Genomic DNA, 18,441 nt, shown 5'->3' on the forward strand with positions numbered 1-18,441 from the left:
TTCAGTTTGTTCCCTCTGCAGCATGTGTACTGTTTGTGTGTGGTTTACAGCTGTTTACATAGCTAACAGTGGGTGAGCCCTGTTCAACGAGCCCTACCTCTGGGATTCAGGCTTTTCGAAGGCCTATAAACTCTGGATGAAAGCTGAGGCCAAATTAATAAAGTGTAACAGGATAAAGATGTGGCTTGTTACACAGCACGGCATTAAAATCGCCCCCCTAAATGACAGAAAACAATCTGTGTTTACGAGTTCATGGCCATAGAACATCCTATAAAGTACACCGGTTTGTTTTTTGCGTGCGTCCTGTTTGCATTGTAGCTTTTGCTCTTTTCCATACAGAGTCTTTCCCTGATCCTTCTTATTTGCCGCCGGCTCAGTTGACCTCAGAGCTCCCTCTCATAATGAGATATTAAGTTAAACCAGCAAGCGTGGAAAGGCAAACACACACGGATAACTGAGGCTTCAATCCTCGTTCGCTCCAGCGTTGGGTGTTACCTGGAACTATTAAAGGCTATTTTCGTTGATGCTCTGGTTATTGGGTGCTTTCAGGTTTTTATCCCGCTTGGCTCTGTAATTGTTGTTGTTCTTTCGGAGCCGAGCTGTGAAACTTACCTCTCTCACACAAGTTATAGAGCAATAAATGCTGAAAATAGAGTACCTAGATTCCTTTAAAAACTCAATGTTATTTCATGTAATTACTTGAATATAAAGGACCTTACCGATATGAGCAGTGTGTGTGGGAACATGTGGCTATACGTGTCTATAGTAGTGCACTATGAGAGCCTCAAACCTGGACAAAACTCCTCAAAATGTAAACTTTTAATTCACCGTGATCAACATGAGAAACAATACACCGTCAATCGCTGACTTTTTTGGTCACATTAGGGCAGCAGAAACAAGTTGTGAACATAATATTGACATACATTATATCATAAGTTGACGTGGCAAACGTGTTAGCAAACTGTCGCTTATTTATAGGGCTGCAACTAATGACTATTTTCATGTCAATGTCGATTAATCTGTTGATTATTTTCTTGATTAATTGATTATAATTATGTTAGAAAATGGTGAAAAATGTCGATCAGTGTTTCTCAAAGCTCAAGATTACGTCCTCAAATGTCTTGTTTTGTCCACAACTCAAAGATATTCAGTTTACTGTCATAGAGGAGTAAAGAAACCAGAAAATATTCACATTTAAGAAGCTGGAGTCAGAGAATTTTGACTTTTTTTTTTCTTAAAACATTAATCAAATCAATTAATTTTATTGATTAGCAAAATAGTTGACGATAAATTTAATTGTTGACAACTAATTGATTAACCGATTAATCGTTACAGCTCTACTTATTTACACATTCAGCAGTTATGGAGCAACATTAGCATTCATTTTGGAGTTGTGTTTCTGATCATATTAGCTCTCTTTTAGCTCTGTTTTTGGTCTCCACCAACTCCTCAGGGAATTATCAGTCTCTTTAGCTGCTAAATGCTCCTCTATGTTCACCAGTTAGTCTCTAACTGTGTCTGTCTGCTATTTGGGGCTGAGTAGGTAGTGTATTGTCGGTTTTTAGAGCTTTTTTTACTGAAAACAGTTGCTTGCTGCGGACAAAAAACGGTGCTATGAAAACAGTGAGAGTGATGCGGCCGGACAGCTAAACTATGAGTTCTCACTCAAACTCACTATAAAGCTTCATAAAGCCGAGGAGGGCTGCTGATTCAGGTCACATGTCATATTGTTTTTCCCGATACCAGCCTTGAAAGCGACGCTGGTATTGTTTTCACCTTGTGAGTCTGTGTGTGTCATCATGGCAAAATGTGGTCCTGGAGACACCTACTGCAGCGGAAACTAGTACTAGTTTTGAGTACTTTGCCAGGTGTTTATATTTCCGTCTGTGGACAGACTTTGTCACCGCGACAACGTTACAACCGTGTAAGATGCAGTCACAAAACTATACTTCAGTTGAGATAAAAATGAAAGCAGAGTTAAAAGATAGGTGTGGTTCAAGCGAGGGAACCGGAAATACGAGGGGTAGGAAGTTGGAGAAGGGGCCATTGGGCAATTTGGCGTCGCGGCTGGTATGATCCCATCGTTGTGGTCTCTTGTTTGATACATCGTTATTATAAAAATATGAATTATAGCCCCTTTTAATGTACTGCTCCTAGCAACTGCTATTGCAGCTTCCTTGATGACTGTGGGAGGGCTGCCTCTTGGTTATGGCAAAAAAAAACAACTTCCCAAACAGGACGAACATGAACCCGATGATTATCAGACCTTTGACCATATTTATAAGCTGCAGTTTGCAACTTGACATCAGTTTCTCTCACACATACTGTACGTTTCATTTGTCGATCCAAAATAAAGACAGATTCAGCAACTGCATGGCTTATCTGTTGCATAAAATGTTTTCAAAAACACATTTCGGTGAACTGTTTTCGTGAAATAACAGTAGAAAGTTTCCAAATGAGCTGCCATGTTGTTTCCGGTGCCTAGTTTCTAGTGGCAGCCCATCAAGCGTCCAATTCTGGGAAGCGAGGCAATCTGGGAAGCGAGGCAATCCCTCGCGATAAAAAACGCCCCTGTGGACACGTATCATAACCAAAGTCTGCTATTTTCACTGCTTCCCACTCATGGACAAAACATGCTTTCTCCCTGTGTGGTCTACCATCAGCTTGCCCTCAAAAATTGAAAGTCAGATATTTTATTTAAATGCAATTTGAGAGCAGCGCTTGTAGTTTTATTATCTGCTTGCTTTGGCAGACAAATCAAAATGAAAAAAGCAGACTCAAGTTCTGATTGAAATTTTGATCACTTGCTAAAGCGATTTATTTTTTTTCATCTGTCATTTTCCCTTTAGTTCCACCTCATGAATCATTACCGTGGCTAACATTAACAAACACTGAGCCTTTCATTGAAGCGTAGAGCATGACAGACAGCTTCTTTCCTCTATACGCTGCAGTAGGCTAACAGATGAGCATCAGATTCAAAGCATGTATCAGTGTGAATGGAGCTGTCCGTCAGCTTTCACACACAAACACACACGAGCCGCCCGTCACTAGCAGTCTGAAATGAAACAGACTCCCTCACATCGTTATCCCCCTCCCATTCATCCTTCCTCGCTCAAGAACCAGGAAAGCTTGTATTTGGATCGGAAATCTGCTACAAATCTGGCAACCATATGCTGGGACATATTCAGCTTTCATGTCTTTCAACTGGGTCTTTTTTTGATTTTATGAAAGAGTCCGCTCCTCCGCACATGTGCATCCCCCTTGTTTCGTATTCTTATTGTGAATCGTAGCATTGTGTGGTTGCTGACAGTGCTCCACTTAGCGAGGCCTTCTGCTGTGTGAGTGAACGTTTGGGGGGGATTATGGTTCAAAGGGGGCTACGCTGAGCTTGCACAGACGACTCTGGCCTGCATATTCACTTTTCATTTCTGTTACACGTTGTCAATAACTGGGGGATGTATTGCAGATTGGTTCCATATTGTTGTTCCCGTGTTCTGACATCAACCTTATGTGGCCCTTTAGTTGGATCACCAATTTACTTTGAAGAGCACAGAAAACAGATACAGCAGTCAGTTCATGAGACGTGCAGTTTAAGGGGAGATAAAGTGCACAGGGGTAATCTGAGTGACATTCAAAGATGGCGGTGGATCGAGGTAGGCGATTTCAGGATGTACAGTGGAATGATATAACTTTGTGAACTGTCATTAATTCAATCATTTATACTGTGGCAACCAATGCTGGATTATCAAAGGTCAACTTGTTTTGGGGCCTCAGACTCTCAGGGGCCCTGAAAGGCTCCAGGTTCACCATTGTGGTAGTTAGTTTGTGGAAATGTATTTCATTTAGGGCTGTCAATTGATTTAAAATACTTAATTTCGATTAATCACACATTTTTTATCAGTTCAAAATGTACCTTAAAGGGAGATTTGTCAAGCATTTAATACTCTTAGCATCATGGCAGTGGACAAATACGCTTGCTTTATGCAAATGTATGTATACATTTATTATTAGAAATCAATTAGCGACACAAAACAAGGACAAATATTGTCCAGAAACCCTCACAGGTACTGCATTTAGTATAAAAGAAATATGCTCAAATCATAACATGGCAAACTGCAGCCCAACAGGCAACAACAGCTGTCAGTGTGTCAGTGTGCTGACTTGACTATGACTTGCCCCAAACTGCATGTAATTATCATAAAGTGGGCATGTCTGTAAAGGGGAGACTCGTGGGTACCAGAGAACCCATTTTCATTCACATACCTTGAGGTCAGAGGTCAAAGAACCCCTTTGAAAATGGCCAGTATTTCCTCGCCAAAATTTAGCGCAAGTTTAGAGCGTTATTTAACCTCCTTCGCGACAAGCTAGTATGACACGGTTGGTACCAATGGATTCCTTAGTTTCATATGATACCAGTATCTTCACTCTAGCTTTAAAACTGAGCCCGCTACAACCTCCGAAATATTGATTGCGTTAAAGAAATGAGTGGCGTTAAAACGAATTTGCATTAACGTGTTATTATGGCGTTACCTTTGTCAGTCCTAATTTAATTACAAATTTGCTTATTTAATATTGTATGCAACACTTAAGCCCAATATAAGTATAACTAAAATGATAGGGGCCATAAAGCCCTTGAAAACGTAGTCTGACTCACCGGATATAGACTGTGGGTGTAAGTCTCCCCATCCGCAATCTGCGCTATCTATTATGCAAGTGCACATATGATTATGATTGGTTTAAAGAAATACAAACAAGCCAGAGCGTTTTTTCTCCCCCTATACCAGAACAACCCAATCCCACGGGAAGTCGTATAAATAGCACAACAGTATTGACCTCTAACCTCGCATCCACTTGTACGCTCTGAGTGTACCTTCCCCTCGGGTGGAGCTAGTATTGCCGCTCCCTGCTGTGCTGTGCTTGTAGAGCCTACACGCTGTACATATTCTACATTACCAAAATAATCATTTCCATGTGAGATGGCTGACTGAACAATAGTGATGGTGATTGTTTTTTCAATGGTGAGGTAATGAGAAGCCCCACATTCATCGTTAACAACTTGCAACACCAGCATGATGCACACAGACAAAATGCATAAAGAGATAGAGCTGTCGCAATAACCGCAATATTAACAAGCAAACCGCGGGGGATCACAAGGAACCGCCACAACCGCCATGTTCACGTTTTGTCTTTTTTTAATCCTTTGCAATGGCAGTGCCGCATTTTTACACTTAAACAGCACTAGAATGAGAATAAATAAAGTAATTTCCAAAAGAAAAATAGTTGCGATAATACCGCATACCATGCTGTAGGAGCCAATCATTATCACCGCAGTTGAAATTTCTACCCCACGACAGCCTTACAAAGAGACAAAGGAACAGAAGTTCACAAGCTCACATATGAGCGGAGGAAAGAGCGAGCGAGGGCGAAGGGGAGTGAGATTTTATGAGAGTTGAGTCTACCAGGGTGGTCCTTAGCTGCATGCTCAGATGGGAGGCTTGTCAACACAACACAACAGCCGAGAACCTCCAAGTCATCCCAGTACTTCTAATGTTTCCCAACTGTGGCAAGCACGTCCGGAGCTGGCCAATTCAATACCGCTGCCCACAACCCAAGTTAGGTCTGGCTAGCGGGTGTTTGGCCCTGAGGACAGCGGCATTTGAGCAGAAATGCATTTGTTCCAATCAAATTCGAAACCCCCCTCACAGCTGTTTGTTTTTGCTGATTCACGTCTCCCACTTTCAGCACAGTTCAAACCAGTCAGTTTGGATTTAATAGCAGCAGTTAATGTGTCTATATTTGGAAAGAATCTAAAGTGCAGATTTGTTTGCTCCAAAAATATTCAAGAGTTATCAAGCCAGAGCTCATTAATGATCCCTCCAACCCTTGTTTCCCTGGCTCGGGTCTCCAGCACCTGTCAGCTCCACTTTTTTATGAGCTCTGGAGGCAGGAGTGGATACAGAGCAGCAGGGTAGAGCGGTTTGGAGGGGAGGAGAAGCAGGGAAGTGGGAGGAGGAGAGGAAAGGGGGATATTTGTGATATTTATGGGCTGCAGGGTGGCACACGGCGCAGCATACAGCGCAGCGTTATATGGCACTGCAGAAGCAACAGATCTCACTTTCGCTCTCATCCAGTACGTCACAACTGCCTTCAAGTCATCATCCATCTAAGATGATAACAGGACTATGACGCCCATAGAAAGAGAATGAGAGTAGGACAGATATTGAACTGTTTGCCGTGTTCATTTGACTAGTTCAAAAGAATATGGCGCTCAGCACTGTGCATTGACCATAGAAACCAAATGAGTTAGTCCGCTACAACGGTCACATGTTGCGTCTGAAATTCCGTACTAACATACTATTTAGTACGCTAAGACAGTATGTGAGATATTTTACTATGTCCGAAACCTGAGTATGAAACCAATAGTACGCAAATTGCATACTATTTCCAGTGAAATGTTGCAGTATGCAATGCTGTACTCCACAGCGGCTTATATGTCCCACAATGCAATGCGGTAGTGACGACAACGTTCATAACGGACGTTGACGGACAGCTCTGTAACATCAATAACGCTTCAATTTAACTGTAAGTATGTGATTTCACTTTGCTAGGCGTAATATATATTGTAAATTTAATTCAGACTTTAATTCTCACAAACCGTCATTGTGGTCGCATGAGGGTTACCATGGTTACACGTCTCCAACCAGCACAGAGGCTCTCAGGAAGTGACGTGAAATACTGCTCAGTGTTTATTCACACAAACATTTTTTGAACGATAGTAGGCTTACACATATTGAGTGTGTAGGGCATAATACATGTATGTGTTTTCGGATGAAATAATGAGGCACATACTCGGCTGCAGGAAGCATGAAAAGCTTCAGTGTCAGCTGTACGAAATGCTGACAACGCAAAGTTACATCTGTTCTAATGAAATGGGAACAAGTTCTTGCACAACAGGCAAACTAACATTTCAAGAAAAAACAGTTGTTGCTTTTGCTGCTTCTATACTTTAGCGTTTCAGTTTACAGATGTCTTTCTCTTAAAATACATGTTGACAATCTGGGATTTGGAATCTCTGGGTGGATTGTTGATTAAATAAAGGTTGTGATAAGTGGCATACCATTTAAAGATGGAATATATGTAGGAACAAGTGGCACATCTGTTATGATCCAGCCCTTGGTGATGTTAACAAGGTCTAAACCCTATTTACTGTTGGGCCAGGTCAAATGTCAAGTGATACATAGATTGATTGTTCCAACTTTTGCTTATTGTCATGTCATATGTTACTGCTTTAAACCATATTCACTGTCCCTGCAGTCATGATACCATGACGCACTGATTTTGGACAGTTCTGCAAAACCCTAAATAGCAGAGGTTTTAGATGATACAAGTCAGAGTTGCATCAAATTAAGTGTAGCGTTAAGTACTTAGCAGAATGAGTAGGATTCGTCGGTTGTGGTTTGTAAACACTACATTCAAAGTTGGCCCCTCGTCCCCGGCTCAACGACACCAGAAGTGCACGTATCGCTGACCGTGGCTAGGGTTACGGTGCTTGCAAGCATGTGAAAGCCAACCCCAGATTCACTCTTGCTTTGGAACAAGCTCTGTCCGTTTGGCGTTTCGCCTCTCTGTATTTGAATTTTTTCAGTGCTGTGTCCGCCATTTCGTAGCTTCCGCTTGGATGCGTGCTTACGATCTGGCACCTGGTCGCTACGTTTTTTTAGAGTTGGCACTAGGTTTGCCACGGTAGTCGGTGTTACACGGTGGGCATACACTGATTACATTACATTTCATAGAAATAAAACCCATTTAGTTAATTTTCGCGTATCAGCGCCATGCTATCAATACATAGTCAGACGACGGACAATACAAATTGAAAGTGAAAGTGTCTGCACCATACGGAGCCTCAGAGTAGCAGATGTCATATTTCACACACACAAGATGAAGTGAAAAGCAAAAGCTTTAGATTTAAACCCAAAGCTATAAACCATATAACATTAATGAGGCAATTGCCATGTGGAGGACGGAGCGGGCACAGCCGGTGTGCGCGGCGGAGCAGCAAACGTTCTGAACACAGCAACAAAAAGAAAATACAGGCAGAGGGTAGCGTCGCTGCAGATACAGACATGCCCACACACGTGACCCCTAGTGGGTCACAAGTGATGATTGAGAGGGATTCTTTTTCTACTCATCCTACTCATTGTGCCTTTGAGTCGCTCTTGCATTCACTGTTTTACATGTTTTTACTCTGCTACAATCAAATAATAGTCCACCTTGTATTAAGCACAACTATGTTCCAACCATCAAATAGATACTCGTCCTTTTCTTCTCTTTACCTTTCTTTTCTTTTCTCAAGGAGAGTGAATTCTTATGAAATTACTTCATCAGCGTTTGTACCACGAGATTTCAGGTTGTGCAATAAAGACTCCATCCTCATTCACAGAAAAAAACCAAAACATACAGGAAGCTGCTTGTCTTTCTTTCTTATAGCCTACTTTGTACGATTTTTAAGCAACCATGGGCAACACACCCTCACGTCAATCGGAACTTGAGATAGAAGAGAAAACCATCTTCTTATCCAGCAAGAAAGTGTACAGGATTCCTGCTCTTTTCTACGACAGAGACAGAAAACGCCTCTTGGCCTTTGCGGAGAGGCGGAAGACTCGTGCTGATACCAGCACAGAGGTGCTGGTTATGAAGACAGGAATGGTGATCAAGGATGAAGACACTCATGAAGTGACGATAAAGGTAATTATCCCAAGCAAGTGTTTTATTAGTATTACTTGTGAAGATAATCTTTTCAACCTCATCCATGCTATGTTCATTGTTTTTAACCTTTGAGTAATATCTTCTTTAGTGGTCACAGCAAAAAGTGGTGGAGGAGGCACTCCTTGAGGGATACCGTCCTATGAACCCCTGCCCGGTTTATGAGAAGACCAGCAAAACACTCTTCCTGTTTTTCATCTGTGTTGAAGGCACCGTTTCAGAGCAGTGGCAGATACGGCACTGCTGCAACAAGACTCGTCTCTGCTATATCACAACTACCGATGCTGGCGAAAGTTGGAGTCCCGTGACTGATTTGACTGACTTGATGGCTGAAATCAAGCAGTGGGCCACATTTGGTGTTGGGCCAGGCCATGGTATTCAAACAGAGAGTGGTAGATTGATTGTCCCAGTTTATGCATATGTTCCGAACTGTTATTGGTGTTGTTCACCATGTTGTTCACCGTGTTGTTCACCGTGTTGTTCACCGTGTTGTTCACCGTGTTGTTCACCGTGTTGTTCCTATACTCCATATGCACTCTCCCTGCATAGTGACGATAAAGGCAGCACATGGCAATTTGGCAAAATGCTTAAAAATGAGTCACTCGAATGTGAAATGGCAGAGTTTTTTGATGGAACACACAGCTTCATCTACTGCAATGCCCGTAGCAAGGGGGGTTACCGAGAAGAAGCTCTCAGTGAAAGTAAAGGAGATGATTTTTACGAGCTGAGTCCAGGAAAGCTTGTTGAGGCAGGTTCAGGCTGTCAGGGAAGTTTGGTCTCCTTTCCAGTTCAGAGTGACGCTGCACATGCAGATAATGATCCAAACAAGTGGCTGCTCTACAGCCACCCAAGCAATAAATCCAAAAGGTTTGCGTTAGGAGTGTATCTGAATAAGACTCCAAAAGACCAGAGAGCATGGAGCGAACCCTGGATCATTAACAACGAGCCCAGTGGTTACTCAGACCTGGCTTACATTGATGACGGGTGGTTCGCATGTCTTCTGGAGTGTGGGAAGAAATGTGAAACTGAACAGATAGCCTATAAGGTTTTTAGCTACAGTGAAATAAAGAAGGGCATTTTAGTGTAAAAACCCAATGCTTTTACGTGACAGGACACTTTTCTCTGTGGCTTTACCACAAATTACAGTTCCATAGTAACCTGTTGTGTAATACAAGTACTACAACTGCACTGAAATCATTTTTACACCTACTGAATATATTATAAGGGGGTGATTAAAGTGTGTATAATGATTTAAAATCAAAGTTATAGTTACTTACACCATCCATTCAAATGATTGACTTTGTTTGGATTTTGATTTCAGCTGTAACAACAGTTAAACTTATGATACCGTACTAACATGTTATACTTCTGAGGTGTAATTCAAACTATGCTATATTGACAGAGTTTATTAAATGTAAAGAGTAAAACAAGATTTTTGACAAATAACTGGAGTTATAAGAGCTTTCTTTTCTGGTTTTCTGAATAATAAGGTGAGGGGAATTTTGTTTGAAAACAACTTCCTGTTTTTGATGAAAAAACAGTGACTCATATCAAACCATCGCTAATTTGTGAAACATAAAGTAGTTGTGTTTATTTTCTGTAAGTCTAATCATGTAATAATTGTATATAACAAGGTTCTTAATACTATCTTAATACTATTAGATAAGAGATAAGCTGACTGATCAAAGTCTAATCTGAACTTTATTTCCACACATTCCTCCCAGTAAATTAATAACCAAACTTGTTCGGTTCTGCTCCAACAGGGAATTGGATTTTTTTTGGATCCTCTTCTTTTTTAAGGAGTCACTTCTTACAGTATATCATGAACACCACATCACTCATTTGCTAAACATGAAATAGTTAAAGTTTCCTGTAAGACTAAACATAATTGTAGAAAATAGCTGCAATGACGTAAAGACCTGGAAATCAGATTTTTAAAAACAAAAAATCTGAGCTACACGTTGGAAAACGTGTCTCCCTTACTAGTAGTTTGACTCTTAATTAATTAGCTGTTTCCCCCTGCATTCAGTCTTTATACTAAGCTAAGCTAACCGTCCCCTGCCAGGAGGAAGTTGCAGGAAAATTATAAAAAAAAAAAAGATGAATTGAAACCAAATGTCCCTCCATCAAACAATGTCACTGATAAATTTACTGATGCATAAAATGGCAGTTTGTTCCTCAAATATGATAGATAATAAAATACAATCAAATAATAGTCCACCTTGTATTAAACCTGCAGTAGGCAGTATATTTTTGGCGTCATTGGGCAACAATTCCATAATAACCTTTCAGCATATTGTAATTCAAGTGTTCTGAGAGAAAACTAGACTTCTGCACCTCCTCATGGCTCTGTTTACAGGCTTTAGAGAATCTAGCCTGTGACGGGAGACTTTGACCAATCACAGGTCATTTCATTGAGAGAGCGTTCCTATTGGCTGTGCTCCGGTCATGTGACCGGTACTTGGCGTTCCTTCACCAGATTTCCCAATGGCGGCGGCGTCACAAACTTTCTCATTCTACAGCTAAACCGTGTACTACGAGATGATTCTGAAAACATTTGAGGCGAGAAATAGGCATTAAAGTAACAACATATTGATTTATATTTGATCAGCGCTGCCTAGTTTGACCGTTTGGTTGGAGTTTGCGAGTGATTGTCGGCCGGCTCTCATAGACGGCAGCTGGACAGCAGACCTCAGATCAGTTCTTAATGCTTGTTTTTCTCCGGTCTGTGAAATCTTGCAGATGCCGTTAGGAGCACCAGAGGACACAGAGGCACATCATTTTTTTCAGGTTACCTGTTTCATGTACTACTGTCAGGATATAGCGAACGTTTTATAAAAATAACTTTTTTTAATCATATTTGCTCCAATCTCGCCTCATATGTTCCAACCATCAAATAGATACTCGTCCTTTTCTTCCCTTTGCCTTTCTTTTGTTTTCTCAAGGAGAGTGAACTCTTATGAAATTATTTTATCTGTGTTTGGAACAAGAGTTTCAGGTTGTGCAAAGACTCCTCCCTCATTCACCCAGCCTGATTTAAAAACAAACAAACATACAGGAAGCTGCTTGTCTTTCTTTCTTATAGCCTACTTTGTACGATTTTTAAGCAACCATGGGCAACACACCCTCACGTCAATGCGAACTTGAGATAGAAGAGAAAACCGTTTTCTTAACCGGCAAGAAAGTGTACAGGATTCCTGCTCTTTTCTACGACAGAAACAGAAAACGCCTCTTGGCCTTTGCGGAGAGGCGGAAGACTCGTTCTGATACCAGCACAGAGGTGCTGGTTATGAAGACAGGAATGGTGATCAAGGATGAAGACACTCATGAAGTGACGATAAAGGTAATTATCCTAAGCAACTGTTTTATTAGTATTACTTGTGATGATAATCTTTTCAACCTCATCCATGCTATGTTCATTGTTTTTAACCTTTGAGTAATATCTTCTTTAGTGGTCACAGCAAAAAGTGGTGGAGGAGGCACTCCTTGAGGGATGCCATCCTATGAACCCCTGCCCGGTTTATGAGAAGACCAGCAAAAAACTCTTCCTGTTTTTCATCTGTGTTGAAGGCACCGTTTCAGAGCAGTGGCAGATACGGCACTGCTGCAACAAGACTCGTCTCTGCTATATCACAACTACCGATGCTGGCGAAAGTTGGAGTCCCGTGACTGATTTGACTGACTTGATGGCTGAAATCAAGCAGTGGGCCACATTTGGTGTTGGGCCAGGCCATGGTATTCAAACAGAGAGTGGTAGATTGATTGTCCCAGTTTATGCATATGCTCCGGACTCTCGTTGGTGTTGTTCACCATGCAATTCCTATACTCCATATGCACTCTCCCTGCATAGTGACGATAACGGCAGCAAATGGCACTTTGGCAAAATGCTTAAAAATGAGTCACTCGAATGTGAAATGGCAGAGTTTTCTGATGGAACACACAGCTTCATCTACTGCAATGCACGTAGTAAGGGGGGCCACCGAGACGAAGCTCTCAGTGAAAATAAAGGAGATGATTTTTACGAGCTGAGTCTAGGAAAGCTTGTGGAGACAGGTTCAGGCTGTCAGGGAAGTTTGGTCTCCTTTCCTGCTCAGAGTGACGCTGCATATGCAGATAATGATCCAAACAAGTGGCTGCTCTACAGCCACCCAAGCAATAAGTCCAAAAGGTTTGACTTAGGAGTGTATCTGAATAAGACTCCAAAAGACCAGAGAGCATGGAGCGAACCCTGGATCATTAACGAAGGGCCCAGTGGTTACTCAGACCTGGCTTACATTGATGACGGGTGGTTCGCATGTCTTCTGGAGTGTGGGAAGAATCGTGAAACTGAACAGATAGCCTATAAGGTTTTTAGCTACAGTGAAATAAAGAAGGGCATTTTAGTGTAAAAATGATTGACTTTGTTTGGATTTTGATTTCAGCTGTAACAACAGTTAAACTTATGATACCGTACTAACATGGTGTACTTCTGAGGTGTAATTCAAACTATGTTATATTGACAGAGTTTATTAAATGTAAAGAATAAAACAATATTTTTGACAAATAAATGGAGTTATAAGAGCTTTCTTTTCTGGTTTTCTGAATAATAAGGTGAGGGGAATTTTGTTTGAAAACTACTTCCTGTTTTTAATGGAAAAACAGTGACTCATATCAAAACAATACAACGCTAATTTGTGAAACAAAAGTAAAAGTAGTTGTGTTTATTTTCTGTAAACTTCTGTCTGTAAGTCTAATCATAGACTAATTGTAGAAAATGACTTACAATGACAACATTTGCATTTACTGATGATTACAATAACCAGGTTCATAATTCTATCTTAATACTATTAGATAAGAGATAAGTTTTATTCACCTGACTGATCAAAGTCTGACCTGAACTTTATTTCCATACATTCCTCCCAGTAAATTAATAACCAAACTTGTTTTGGTTCTGCTTCTGCTTTTCTTTTTAAGGAGTCACTTCTTACAGTATATCATGAACACCACATCACTCATTTGCTAAGCATAAAATAGTTAAAGTTTCCTGTAAGACTAACCATAATTGTAGAAAATAGCTGCAATGACCCTAACATCCTGGGAATCTGATTTAAAAAAAAAAAAAATCTGAGCTACACGTTGGAAAATGTGTCTCCGTTACTACTATGACTCCTAATTGGCTAGCTGTTTCCCCCTGCATTCAGTCTTTATGCTAAGCTAAGCTAACCGTCCCCTGCCAGGAGGAAGTTGCAGGAAAATAATTAAAAAAAAGAGATTAATTGAAACCAAATGTCACTCCATCAAAGAATGTCACTGAGCCTGTAGCTGCCAGGGTGTTTGCTCTTCTCTTGGTCCACCTCTCTGTGTCGTCCATTGACCGAGAAACTGCAGTTTGCACACACACGCACACGCACACACACACACACACACACACACACACACACACACACACACATAAAGACAAATTCTCCAATGTGTTGGATAAGTTAACGGGTGACTGAGGGTGAGCTGATTACGTCATGTCTCCGGCTCTCTGCGTTGGCCACTGTCAGTGATGGTTTGTTTGGAGGCTAAACACAGCTGGAGAAACTTCTGCAATTGTCTTATATTATGCTTTTGTTGTGGTCCTCTTTCAAAGCCCTGTCTATTATCAGACACATTTGTCCCTAACGCACATCCACACCTCTGAAAGAGAGCCTAAACAAACTGGATTGTTACTTTGACCTTCCAGTATATTTGTTTGTCACTCCCTCTCTGCCTCAGGGAAATGTTACACTCATGTTTGTACTTGCACTTTTATACATCCATTTTCACCAGTAATAGAAGAAAAGAGATGAGAAGTTATGATTTAAATAAATACTCATGGTACTAAATTGAAATTATGAGATAGTACAACATTTTGATAGCAATTATTTTCTTCATGGTGGATAAAGACATACTAGTTCTGTGCCATTCCACTCCTTCAACGAAGCCTTTCTCTTTTCATACAGACAGGATAACTTATGAGCTCATGGGTGGCTCTGCTGTCATATGTCTCTGTCATCTGTCCACTCCAGGTTTTAGGGATTCGAGAGGGGAGGTCCCCCGCTTTCTTCAACACACTCCATCATATTTCCTGTCACAGTGCTCATGCTGCAGTCTGACTCACACATCACTCACTGACTTTAATGGACCACACTCCACGGAGATATATGTAGGGGAACAGGACTGTGAACGTGCATGTGTGCCGTAATTGAATAAAACTCAAATATGACCGAGAGTGCCAGGAAAAGCAAAGCGCTCCCTGAGGGGTTATTTAGGTGGAAGGCAGATGTTTACAGATGAGCCACATCACACTTAACACCAGCGGCTAAATGCAGGGAGAGATTTCCTCCATACATTTACTCAGTGTTCTTCTGATGGGGGGAGGAAAGTAACAGTGCAAAAACTATTCCTTAGCTGTATTGTAAAATTGTCTGTAAGAACTTGTGTCGAGATGCCATGCACCTTCACATGATTTATAAATTGTAGATGTTTTGAATAAGATGTGAAAGACTGAAAATGAGAATAAATTGCATGGTTATTGTTAGATATTGTGAGGAATGTTATTTTGCATTAATGAGCTTGGATTCTGCAGGAAAGCAGATTAACCATCATCACGCTGCAGATTTGTTCTAATCTCTCATTTACCCATCATACTGCTTCTTCTTATACCATTGTTAACATAATTTATTTCCACTTTTTAAATTAGTGTTGCAACTGCTTTCACTCATCCCTTTCCACACTTTCTATCGATTAGAAATGCACTTTTTATATACATAAGCTATAAATGTACTTTTTTATTCGAGTAGCCATCTGACAGAGTCCCTCATTCACTCACAAATAACATTTTACAAGTAAAAATATATGAATAGCTTTATGCAGGATGAACTAACAGATAAACTTCAGTTGAAGCTACAACATTAAATGGTGATATTTAGGTCTGTGTATTGGCAAGAATCTGGCGATACGATACGTATCATGATACAGATGTTACGATTCGATATATTGCGATACAGTAAGCGAGGTAATATATTGCGATTTTCTTTTTTTTTTTATCAAATTTTAGGAAAACTGTCATAGTATAAAGAACACACCGCCATATGCATAAATACTGAGTTAAAAAATGACTTTTTTTCATGCAATCAGAACAGTGATCTGCATTTGTATTTATCCCAGTCCCTGTAACATCCAACATCAGAGTACTACTTTGAGAGGGCACATACACTGAGAAGATGCATCTCTTTGCAAATGAAATAAAGCATTGATTAAGTTAATCTTTGCATGTAAACTATTAATTAAAAAACGATAGTTTTTGAGTTTGGATACAATATCACAATAATATTGCGATATTCGATATTTATATTTTCTTACACCCCTAGTGATATTTCACATATCTAAAAAAAAAGGGGCCATTCTGCATAATGACTATACATTTAGTGTTTCAGTACTGCTCATACATTTACTTACAATACAATCATGATTGTGTATTTTTTGCTAAACGATCTGAGTCATTCCTCCCTAAAAACAGGCTCATATTTCCACATAATGAAACAAACAGCACCAAGTACATCCGATTAAAGCCAGCGGTGCAGTTGTGTAATAATACCTGACAGCCAGATGAACACATGTGTTTGATATATTCATGCTGAACAATGCAACTTATTCATGCTGCAGACAGACAGACAGGACTGTTGTGATGTGAAGGCCTGTTTGATTAAAGCAGGACCTCTTTCAAACGTGATGCAGAGGAAATCACTCACTCAATCAATCAATAATAAACACCAGAGGGAGAGATCAAAATGTGCACATGTTCACATGTCTGGTGTTTACATCTGATCACTCACAGCAAAATAAATTAAATAATTTCCTTTTAAGACAAGTTTGTGCAACGCCTATCAGATGAGTTCAACATGAAGAGCTGCACATTTAGATTGTTATTACTTCAAGTAATTGTTGTTCAGTGATTTCACACATGCTACTTATTATAATAGGCCTGTTATTTTATTAATAAAACATCCTGCTTTGCCCCCAAACGATCTGATATTATTATCGTTGCTTTATTTAATTAGATATGCAGAATTTTGTTAAAAATATGGAATAAATCATGTTTATTTTTGTGATTTGTTTCATTATTATTATTATTATTATTATTATTATTATTATTATTATCATTATTATTTTAACTCTAATGCTCTATATTTTCAGTTTCAAGTCTGTCTTAATTGTCGTAAAAACTAAAAACGCAACAAAATTTGTAAAACACTCAATCAAAATGTAAAAAAGGTTATGTTATAAATTATGTCTATGATGATAATAAACCCTTTGATATTTAATTAAAATTGCACAGACTGTACATTTTAATCACTTTTTTATTCCAAACATATTTAATAACTGTACAATATCAGTTATTCAAAAAACAAATATCTAAATATGGAGGCCTGTTTTAAGCTTGGATCATCGTTAAAATGTATTTTATATAATGTACACTGTAAACAATTGCTGTTAATTTACAGCAGGATTTCAACAGTATTAAACTGTTATTGCTAAAAACAGTGCTTTACTGTTAATACAAAAGAAAACCTGTTAAGTTACGCTCATAGGCCGTTTTTTAACTGAACTATAATGCATTCTTAAAAAACATCACTTTACTGCTGATCAACCGTCTACAGTTTCATCAGTAACAGTTTCATGCAGTATTTTTTTAATTCTGGGACCTGATCTGCACATGTGAGGCTTGTACATTGTGCATGATTATAAAATCAGTGAATTAGCTCTGTTCTTCACTCACATGTTGTTCTGGTTTGCATTCTGTGCTTGTAGCCAGCTATAGACAGACATTTTGGGAAAAGTGTCAACAAGTCTATTATAGCCTTTTTCCTAACAAGTGCCTTTAATTGTATTTAGTGTGACTATTCCTATGTCTGTAACCTGCTGAGTCTATTCATCTAGGCAAAAAATAATGTTTATTAAAATGTATGTAAAAAGAATACAACCTAAATAGTGCATTAAAACAAACCAGTAAGATAATGTAAAAGAAAGGTGAAAAACAGCTATATAATGTATCTTTAAACAGTAAATTAGCTGTAACATACTGTGAAATTAATAAAAAAAAAACAGTTCAAACTGTATTTTTCATTAACAGTACAAAGCTGTAAATTTCAGCGACAGTATAATAATGTTAATTTTACAGTAACATAAAGGCAACCCTGCTGCCAGTTCTTTACTGTTATTTTACTGGGAAATTCTTAACAGTGTGTTGTTCAAGGATTTCACACATGGTACTACTTTTTTATTTATTATGATAGGCCTATTATTTTATTAATAAAACGTTCTGCTTTGCCCCCAAACGATTTGATATTATTATCGTTGTTTTATTTAATAAGATGTGCAGAAATGTATTAAAAATATGGAATGAATCATGTTTATTGTTGTGATTTGTTTCATTATTATAATAATAATAATAATAATAATAATAATTATAATAATAATAATAATCATTATTATTATTATTTTAACTCTAATGCTCTTCATTTTGCACAAATCTTTCGGTTAAGTCTGTCTTAATTTTTGTAAAAACAAAATTTGTAAAACAATCAATCAAAATGTAAAAACGTTATGTTATAAATTATGTCTATGATGATAATAAACCCTGTGATATTTAATTAAAATTGCACAAACTGT

The 18,441-nt window shown here is 39.2% G+C and overlaps 2 protein-coding genes across 2 annotated transcripts in view; both read left to right on the forward strand.

Moving 5' to 3' along the window:
* Positions 1 to 13,314, forward strand: part of LOC119484761 (sialidase-4-like) — a 38,517-nt gene extending 25,203 nt beyond the window's left edge. The window contains exons 3-4 of the mRNA XM_037763837.1: positions 11,849 to 12,106; positions 12,216 to 13,314. Coding sequence (XP_037619765.1) covers positions 11,876 to 12,106; positions 12,216 to 13,151 — 1,167 coding nt within the window. The 5' untranslated portion in view covers positions 11,849 to 11,875 and the 3' untranslated portion in view covers positions 13,152 to 13,314. The remainder of the gene's footprint in view (positions 1 to 11,848; positions 12,107 to 12,215) is intronic.
* Positions 8,408 to 10,206, forward strand: LOC119484753 (sialidase-3-like). The gene is made up of 2 exons (XM_037763828.1): positions 8,408 to 8,745; positions 8,855 to 10,206. The coding sequence occupies exons 1-2, from the start codon at positions 8,515 to 8,517 to the stop codon at positions 9,848 to 9,850; spliced, it is 1,227 nt and encodes a 408-aa protein (XP_037619756.1). The 5' UTR covers positions 8,408 to 8,514; the 3' UTR covers positions 9,851 to 10,206.
* Positions 13,315 to 18,441: the final 5,127 nt, after the last annotated feature.

This window comes from Sebastes umbrosus, chromosome 3, assembly GCF_015220745.1.
Source record: "Sebastes umbrosus isolate fSebUmb1 chromosome 3, fSebUmb1.pri, whole genome shotgun sequence".
NCBI classification, from domain to species: domain Eukaryota; kingdom Metazoa; phylum Chordata; class Actinopteri; order Perciformes; family Sebastidae; genus Sebastes; species Sebastes umbrosus.

Coding starts and splice junctions, on each gene's coding strand:
- LOC119484753 (XM_037763828.1), top strand. CDS start 8,515: ATGGGCAACACACCCTCACGTCAATCGGAACTTGAGATAGAAGAGAAA. Junction 8,746..8,854: donor CTCATGAAGTGACGATAAAG/GTAATTATCCCA, acceptor TATCTTCTTTAG/TGGTCACAGCAAAAAGTGGT.